The sequence below is a fragment of the Anopheles darlingi genome, chromosome 3 (genome assembly GCF_943734745.1).
Source record: "Anopheles darlingi chromosome 3, idAnoDarlMG_H_01, whole genome shotgun sequence".
Lineage (NCBI taxonomy): Eukaryota > Metazoa > Arthropoda > Insecta > Diptera > Culicidae > Anopheles > Anopheles darlingi.
Genome location: NC_064875.1, coordinates 38975939 through 38985938, shown reverse-complemented (window position 1 = coordinate 38985938; position 10000 = coordinate 38975939). Strand labels below are relative to the sequence as shown.

At 44.3% G+C, this 10000-nt stretch overlaps 1 protein-coding gene across 2 annotated transcripts in view; it reads right to left on the bottom strand.

Annotated features, from left to right (window-relative positions):
• LOC125956527 (Down syndrome cell adhesion molecule-like protein Dscam2) overlaps positions 1-10000 on the bottom strand; it is a 45584-nt gene that overhangs the window by 24317 nt on the left and 11267 nt on the right. For both annotated transcript variants that reach the window (XM_049688505.1, XM_049688506.1), the window contains exons 5-6: positions 7744-8192; positions 6693-6837 (exon numbers count right to left, since the gene is read on the bottom strand). In XM_049688505.1, the coding sequence (XP_049544462.1) occupies positions 6693-6837; positions 7744-8192 (594 nt within the window). The remainder of the gene's footprint in view (positions 1-6692; positions 6838-7743; positions 8193-10000) is intronic.

The window sequence follows — 10000 nt, the reverse complement described above, 5'->3', positions numbered from 1 at the left end:
TCCGGCTCTAGCCGTGAGCACAATGGTTTCACAATGGTTGGCAAGTATACAGTGTTCAAAGATGAAATATTTAACTTTAATCCCCGGGCCCATTATGATTCGATCTCTCGGTCTTGCACTCTGCCCTCCCACCACCATGAGGACGCGACAACCTCAGCCACAAACTGGCAAAGTTCAAAGACGGCATTTACCCAGAAGACCACGCGCCAAGAGACATTCTGCGAGAGAAGTAATACGAAAATCCTGTTAGTTGTCCTCCGCACCATAAAGCGGCTCACGGGCGGCGGGAATGAAGTCAGCATTTTCTCAATAATGACTCTTTCTCTCCCCCCCCCCCCCCCTCTGGTCTTTGCACCGATCTCTTTGGTACGGCTTTTTGCCGGTCGACGGTCGGTCTTTGGACCGCTGCGCAGCGTTGCACGTACACGGGTGTTTTGCACTGTCGAGGGAATTTAAATTAGTTTGCAACTTTCGCCAACACCAATTTCATATTTGACTTGCATCCCTCCGTGTCACCGTGAGCGAAGTTGGTTGGCTCTGAGGTTGGCCGATTCCAAAGTTGAACGGCACACGCCGGCAGTTGCCAGTTGCGGGCACAAATCTTGGGTACAAGTCAGTGAAACCGTGGCTCCTCCGTGGGGTGAGCGGCGGGCGACTGGTAACATGCAATCGTTTCACAAAAATGACATCGACGGGTAACCCAGTTAGTTGAGGTTCTTCCAAAGCGAAAGCTTACAAAAAAGTTGTTCCTCCCATCAACACCAGCACCAGTCCCGGGACGTTGGAAGACGTTGAAAGGAATCTGACTAACTGGTAAGACGGCACAAAAGGGGAGGCGCATATTCCTGGGATCACAATAGTCACAAGTCGAGTGCAAGGCATGCCAGTGCGGGATGCCAGCAATTTTTTTTTGTGCATCTGTCTTGGGAACTTTGCCTTTTTCCCCAAGCGCTCCTGCCAGTCGCATGGGTTGATGGTGAAAGTTTCATCCTTAACCCAGTCTCTCTCTCTCTCTTTCTTTCTCTTCCTCTTTCTCTTCGTCCCGTTTTTCTGCAGCAATGGTTTGTCCGATGTGCTGCGCTGGTGAAGAAGTTGAGCCCATGAATTCTATCATCGCTTTTAGGAATTGAAATTGGCAACGACATGCTTCCGCTGCTCGCACCGTTGACTTTTAGAACCTCCGCAGGCATGATTTCGTTTTAAACTGTTTTGCAAAAAAAACTAGCTCGAAGTTTTGAGTGATAATGGTTTTGATTTGTGCTAGTGCACACCTGGCTAGTCCATCCAGTGCCGTTTATAATAATTCGTTTTTTCTGTATTCCTTGATTTCTAAAGTGGTGGCCAAGCTGGTATTCATTTTTCCATATTTCCTTTCTCGATTTTTTTTCGATTAATTCTTATCCTTTCAAAGGCATTTTGTGAAATTTTGGGATCGATCGAAGCAACACTGACAAAGATATTAATGTTTGAACCGCGCTTTGCATACATCACGCAATGCAACTCGCGACTTTGAAGCGGATTTCTCAAAACCCACGTACTGATACTATTGGACCGATCATAAAGCTTAAAATCTATTGGACCGATTGATTTGAAATTTTGAACTCTTAATCTGTACGCTACTTAACAGGTAGCCTAGTCGAGTTTGAATATTAACTGTAGATATTTTTTTTTAAATATTTAAAACTTGTTTATTGAAGCAAAATTGTCAAAAACATCATTTTTCAACATGAAAAAGTTATAAAAAATCGGAAATTTGGCAACAAACATTTCACGGAGCTACCTGGATAAACTTATGGTCTTATTGATTTGTAAAGCAATATACAAAGCAATGATGAGCGGAAAGCTATGAAGGGCACCGCAAAAAGTACATTTTTGCAGGAATGGCTCAAAAACCAATTCAATGGTATCAAAGACGTAGTTTTTGACAAATCATCCCCAAACTACGTCTAAATGTTCTTGAAATGCTGTAATTTGTAATGGCATTTTTATATATATTTTTTCCTTGCAAAAAAGGTCTCCAAAAATGAGCCTTTTTTTGTCCGGATATGGATAACATATGGAGTCTCGAGGAGTTTGAATTTCGTAATTATTTACCCTTAAATCAAACTTTGATACCATCCTTGCTCCTGGTAGGTGCCATCAATTACGGCTATAATTCATTAAAATCAATCTTGTCGAAGTTACCACAAGCGTTTAAGAGGCGTCTGACGATCCTACCGCATCACAGCATCTCTTAATGCTGACTCCCTAAACGATCCCTCGAAGCATGGCATCGTGCCTGATAAGACAGGCTAAACAAGCAGCGAGCGGATGCACGGTGTCGTACTAAAATGTTTCGAACATTGCAATGCATATGCTGTGCTGTGTGGTTGGTTCTGCACCGCCACGGTATGGCCGGGTTGGCGTACATCGATGTATATTTTATCAGAACATGCCATGCACCGCGTCGGGTAAGTGTGGGAGCCGTATCCCATAGGACACGAAACATAACCGAACATATCCTTTAGCAAGACAGTTTTGGGTCCTTGTCGCATGGATGAAGATAAAAAGTTTATCGAAGGAGAAACATAGACTCTCATGCGCACCGCACGGCAAGGGACGATGTTACGAGCTGAGCCTAGAGCATTGAGCTGACGAGCTACCGGTGCAGAAGGAGCAGAACAAGCAAACAAAACAAAAAAAAAGCCACCCAGCTCTAGTCCCTGTGTTCAAGAGTATGGTGCACAGTTGATCGATGAGTGCATGGCGGTCCTTATGGTGGCAGATATGGAATGGATATATGTATAAGCCAGGAAGGAATAGCAACTCCATGGGGAGAGCTGCATAAGGTAAAGTATCGCGGTTCGGTTTAAGCAACAAGGGGGTCATACCATACATAAAATGGAGACACTTTAGCATGTCACGGCTTGTTAGTTCACAGCCAAAATGCAATCGAATTCGATATGCCAGAACAATACGAATGTTTATCGACGCTAAAAGTGGCTGCTCTATCTTGCATATCTATTATTTATTTTATTTTTAATCAATTTTATGAAATGTTTTACTGTTGTGACGTGTGTCACATGTTTTTAGCTTTCTGTTCACTTTAAGTTTATGTAGCTAACAGAACCATAGTTTACCATAGAAATGGAATTAGGCCTAATGTAGACGGAAAATATCTGCCATTATGTAACATACAGAAAATTATATGGAACCTAAACGCATAACTGTTTCATGGGTTCAAAAGTTTATATAATCTTTTCTTTAAATATTTTATGGAGCAAAGTTACATAAACATACATAAACAGTTACATAAGCTGAGCAAATGAAACTGAGTGAAACAAAGTCCTCGTGTCCTTCCCATGTTTCAAACAAATGCATTACAGTCAGAAGATTTGAAATAGGGAAATATCAACACTTATCTAGAATAACGATAGTGAAGAGAATTTGAGTTAAATGTTCTAGAAATATTGGAACTTTATTCTTCTCGTAAGTATATGGATCATCAAAACTTAAAATGTAATGTTGTGGTATCATCCTGTTGCGTATGTGACAATGTGGAGATTATAACACAATTATAACACAAGGTTGACGTAATAAATGAAAAAAATGGTCAAAAACCCAAAAAAAAAACACACGCGCAGCAGTAAAACATCACGACAGTAATCCAGATTGAAAGAATGAAATCTTTGCGTTTATTATAAAACCCAATTTCCCTTGTGCGTTTCGCTGCAAAAAACCCAAACGAAAACTCCACGCAAACCTGTTCCCCGTTGTTGTTGTATTTCACGAGTTTTTTTTTTCAAACGAAAAATAAACGTAAAAAATGCTAAATTTACCTTCTTCCTCCATCTCTACCTACAAATAAAACCCAGCCGTATTACATCCGGCCACGAATTCGAAGGTGTGAACCAGTTTTCCTTCGCCAGCCAGCCAGCCAGCGTCCCTAACAGCGGTCACGGGGTTCCGGTCTCGCACCCGTGGCTGGGGCGTAGTAATTTAATTATCTTGCTGAAATATTCCGTAACATTTCATTTTACGTATCCAACCGGCACAGCACTGGGGCTTAGCTGCTTATTTGGAGTATTGCGGATCTCCGGGACATCCAACACGGACCGGGGAGTGGGAGATTCAGACCCCCCCCTCCCCACCCTGTAGTCCCACCAGATTCGATACCGAAAGTGTGGTGGCGTAACAAATTGAATTCACCGGAGGTTTAGATTTTAACGATTATGTGATTAAAATTCGCCCCCAGGCCGGTAAATTGTCACTCGTTCCGAACGTAATGGTGCGTTTTTCGGACCACGGATCGACACGAAACGGTTGCCAGGGAGATTTGACCCGTAGCAAAGCGACAGCGTACATTTCTGGAAATATTTTACAAACCTTATACCCGGTCTAGTAGTCGGTTCCATCGCATTAACCTACGTTACGTTCCCGAGGCATATCCGCTTTGATGTTCCTGTTCGCCACTAATTTACCTCTCGTTTATTAAAACGTGAAGTTTGACCGGCGTCCCAAATTGGACGTTTCTGGTTCATTAGCTCACACACACACACACACACACACACACACACACACACCAGATTAGATTTAGGTGGGGTGTAGAAGACACAGTGAAGTGCGCCAGGAGACAGAAAGAGGTGGAGGAGTTGAACCCATCAATCAATCATTCGATCAAATGGTACTTAAAAGGGGACCTCTTTGGGACCCCGGCTTTGTTCGACCCCGGAAGGTACCCGGGCACACGAAACCGGGGGTGGAAGACTTTTTTGAAGTCTGCCAGGTAAGAGCTTTAAAAATTTGTTTTCCATCTGACACGTACACATACACCTCTCGACCGACATGACACGCGAGCAAAACTTTCAACCGTCAACTCAAACCGTTGTGTTATCGATCAAAAGCGAAGCCGTATCCTTTGGCTCTGTGTATGTTTGTGTGTGTGTGTTGATGAATGGTAGATGGTGTTTAGTGTGGTCACGTACACGGAGCACCGGGCACCAGCCACTACTGAGCCATGGGAAAGTCATTAATTTAAGATTCACCACGGTTTTCCTCGCGTTTCACGCTCCTTACATCGGGTCTGACAGCAAGTAAACTTCAATAAACAGCGACTCAGGAGCAGGGCCTGTGCAGAGGCGGGACCGTGGAGCGGCCACTGTTTGAACAGAAACTAATTAATCACAATAGAGTTCACCGTGCGGCTGGGGCCACAAGGAAGTGCTGGCCAAGTTAATGCAAGCAGCAGGACTAGCGCGCAGATGGTCTTGTTGGTGGGATGGAACCATTTCTCTTCCTTGCCACTACTGTTCGGTGTGTTGTATGTGTTTGACCGGATCAACGGATCGATTGAAGCGCGCGGAAGCGAAGATTGATTTCCATACGAAGTAATAAATTTTTGCTCGATTCACAATCACCGGGATTCACCGGGAATGGCGTGCAATGTTCAGGGGGACAACGAAACAAGGAATGATGGAACGGATTCTGTTCTCTCTCTCTCTCTCCATCGGTGTCCTGTGAACTAGGTATGCCTGAATTCCCCTTTACATGTCAATGGTGCTCGATAACGCTTCACAGAGAGTGAGAGAGTAGAGCATGCAGTGGATGCGATGGATTATGATGAATTACTTTGAAAGATCCATCCCGGTGAGGTTCCACTTTTTATGCTTCCCTTTACTATCTTTTATGTACCTTTAGTTGACGGTAGTTGCTGCATGGTTGGTCCACAAAAAGCAGTCCCCAGCCTGCCTATCAAAGGGAAGCGTTTCATTAGATTAATCGCGTCAATAGCTCCGTAAAAAGTGGAATGCCTTTCACTTCCAACAACCCAAGGGTGGTGCGCTATCGACTCACGCGCGCGCGTCTCCGGTCCCAAGATACTATCCTATAACCGGAAGTCAGATATGCCCTCGCTTGTCAGTCCCCCGGGGGGTGGGCAAAGCCTCTGCATCGACAAACCATTACCCGGCGGCGAACGCACCCGTTAGCCGGAACGATGTCCGCCCGAATGACGCTTGTCGGATGCTGGCAACGGCAGGAAGGAAATTAGAGAAGGAAGAGGCAAAAACGAGGAAAAAGATGGAGATGAAGTAAAGACCCATCTCACTCCGCCTCTTCTTCTTTTTTTCTTCGGAACGGGCTTTGGGGCTGGTAAATGACATGCTTAGCACCGACCGACCGACTGGCCGGCCGGCCGGACCGCACACCGACTCCACTCCCATCGCCGACCCGTCAATGTCTGGCACAGCAAACATGAAGATAAACGAGATTATTCAAATACCTTTCCGTGCGAGCGGATGAGACGTGAAATGGAAGCTGGAGAGCTTGGGTTCGGTCGATGACGGGGACAGTACCGATGGTTAGTCCCCGGCTCACGCTAGTGCCACTAGTAGGCGGGGAGGCCAATGGAAATATGTTTTAAGTGGCCAAATCAAACATCTCAAACATCTCGATCTGTTGGAAAAGCGACGGCTGCTGCAGACGAGCTTTCAGTTGGACTTAGTGACCAGCTGTCACGCGTTCTTTTTTCTGCTGTTTGCTGACGGGTAGTAGCTATGGATTTGTGAGCTTTAGCTGAGGTAGAGGTTCACTCAATATTGATACAGACTAGTTGGTGATAGCGTTGCGTTGGAGAAGCATCGAAAAAAAAAAATTAAGCAACTGAAAATCCGGGTTCCTTTTTTGAGATTTCGCATTCGACTTCGGTAACTCACCTTCCATTCGTTGGCAACGGGAATCCATCTAGTGACCAGGATATCTGTGGTGTTGGATTGCCCTGGGCGGAGCACTTGAGCGAAACGGCTGGTCCGGGCTGTAGCGTCTGCTCGATGAAGCTGTACACTAGCGACGGTGGTGCATCTAGTGGGCGATGGCGACGGAATTGAAGAAACGAAACGAAGGATGAAACCAGAAGCAAAAAAAATCCCGTTAATGATGGTGCGGGCCCCAAGGGAAACCGGTTGGGATAATAATTATCATAAATAAGTTGCTTTTTCATTAATGTTTTTCATCATTTTTGGCATTCCAATCCCCCGAACGTTCTTCAAGCCCGTAGGACCCCAGGGAGGGTGAGAGAAACCAACCAACAAAACAAAACAAAAAAAGAAAAAACATTTGCGGTCAAGTAATTACGGGCTGCAGGCTCGAAAACGAACGGGCAGACCTTCTCTCCCGCTTTGCCAGACACCCGGGCACGGCTTAGCTACCGAAGAATAAACAAATAAAACCGCTCCCCCCCTCTTTTGGAAGCCACCAGCGTGGCTGAAGAAGGTGTTGATAAATCCCTTTCTCGGTTTGACCGAAAAATTACTGTCATTAGGAAAATAAATAATCTGCGGCGTGGCAAGCTCACGGCGAGGGGTACTGTGTGTTGCCGGTTGTTGTGGGAAGTTGCTAAACATTTGCTAAACCGTGAAGCGGGTTTATGGTAGAACCACGAATGGAAGCCGCATCCTGTTTGGAGTAACTTTTGGTTTTAAATAAAACGTACGTCGATGGTCTTTTCCTGGAGGTTTACACGATATTCTTTTTCTTTTGCTGGACCAAATTTAAATGAATATGTACACAAGGCGTCAGTAAGGTGCATAATCATAGCAAACCGGGTGCTGGCTTTTGGAAAATTTTATCCCGAAAATTACATCGAAAATATCGTCCCCTCCTCTTGCGGGATTAAAATCTCATTATCTTTCTAATAACCCCAGGCGTCTAGAGCGTCTGGTAAGCGAGTGGATTTGGGTCATCGCTTGAGTCCTGGTGCCAACTTACCTCCCAGTTGCAGTTCAGCCGATGCCTGAAAGGAATCACCTTCCTGTCGTCGCACCACACACTGGTACATGCCCTTGTCCTCGCGCGTTACACCCGTCACCTGCAGCGTATCGCCGACTCGGCCGGAACTCGGCAGTTGGCGGCCATCTTTGAACCAGGTGATGTGCTGTGGTCCGGCCGACATGCCGTTGGAGGTGACGAGACAGCGGAACTCGGCCGTACCGCCCATGTGGACGCTCAGGACGTTCGGGGATATCTCGACGTGGATCGGTGTCGAGACGGTCAACCGTAGGTCGGCGCTCGCTTCGCCGCCAGCGTTCGCAGCGGAACATTTGTACACGCCACCATCCTCCCCGGTGACGGCTTCAATGGCCAGCACCGGCCCTAGCAACCGTATGCGCGGACCGGACGTTACCGGAATCGGTTCGGGACCGTTGTGAGTGTACCATCTGCAAGGCAGTAAACACGGTGAAGAAGGAATTTAATAATTTGCGAGGAAATTCACTTTATCCTCCCTGAAGCCCTGAATGAGATGTAGGTTGTTTATATTTTTTATATTTTTACAATTATTAAGTTGTATCATAAGTAATGGCGGTTTTTAAGACAGATATTAAATACCGGTTTTTATATTTAATTTTCTGTTTCATTTGATTTCTTTCTGTGATCTCTAGGATTCGCTGCTCATGAATTCTCGAATCGAAAGTCGAATTTTACAGTGTCATCTTCCTTAAAAGCTTTACCGTACAAAGAGTTCTGCAAAAATCGAAACAATTTGTAATCTGAAAATGCAGGGTCAGAGCTATATGATGAAAGCATCAAAAATTCGAAGGAGAGTTCTCTATCTTTTTGTTCAGGGCACAAAAACTTGAAATATGTTTTGTATTCAAAACTGGTGAAGTATGAAACTGTTCTTATTGATCAGTTCTGGCCATATCTCGTTGATGGTTGTAATAAATTTGAACAGTTTTTGCTTGGAAAAAAAAATCTATTAAAATAAAAAAACATTAAAATAAGTCGTTTGGTTCTTTGGTAGCATCCCCAAATTTGCCATCAGAACAAATCCAATCTTCTTTTGGTCCAATACTTAGTACACACAGTACAGTAGTCCAACCAGGTTAGTTTGGCACTAACCAATTTTTACTTTAATGTTTTCATATCATAATCGTAAAACCATTTTACATGCGTGTCGGTTTTTCTTACCTTTATTTAAGGTAAAAAACTAAAATATGTCGAAAATGCTCCCTTTTGTTCTTTTTAATTTCACATTGCAATGGATGCCAGGTATAAAATTATAATCGAAATTACGCTATTCCTTGTAAAGCAAGTCAGAAGTGACAACTAATGAATGCTAAAAGGATAAATTTGTAACATTACTAAAAAATGGCTGTTGTCATCTCTTAGGAGAAACCGCAATTACTTATCAAACAACTTACTATCATATACTTGACCTGTTTTAGTTAACTAATAATCTTAGCAAATAAAAAGAAATATTGCATTAATCGGTTATTTCAACATAATTTATCAAACTATTATTGACCGGCACCAGTGCATGCAAAACCGTTGTTTGTGCATCTAATGATGCTCTGGGTACCCTGCTGGTTGCTTTACATCCTACTGTCTGGTTCGATTATGATCATCAAAAGTCGATTTCACAGCTTGTCGTCTCACAGTCAATCGAATGTAGAAATTAATTTCCGTTCGATTGAGCACCAGCAACCGCTCGAACGTCGCCAGCCTCGCTCGCTCGCTCGTCGCTAGCGGTGCCGAAGGAAGGAGAAACAGAACACAAACAGCGGACCGTAGCCGACAAGCTGGTCCAACGAATTTCACAAATTTTCTTTTTCTTTCTGGTTTCAGTGCTGTGTGCTCTCCGGGTATCGGGGTTCGCTATTGGGAGAAAAGTTTGATTCTTGAAGACTCGTTGCAGGGAGGGATAGAAGCCGTATCCTGCCGTAGCTGACTTTTTTTGTCTTGGTTTTCAACTCGCTACCTTAGCGCTTTCTCTTCGTCCTACTCTCTCTCTCTCTTGCACTTTTTCTCCGACTTTCGGGAAATCGTTCCATTAAAAGATGGTAGTCAGACATGGATAACATGAGCGGTAAGTGGTTAAAACTTGATATCTGTGAGAGGAGTTTGTGGTTTGTTTTCCGTGCGTTTTCAAATTTGATAAGGGAGGGGTGTGGCGAAAGCACAAAGTTCCCGATTTCATTTCCGTTAAGCACTTTTCGATTGATTTTGAACGGTTTTGTCAAATTTC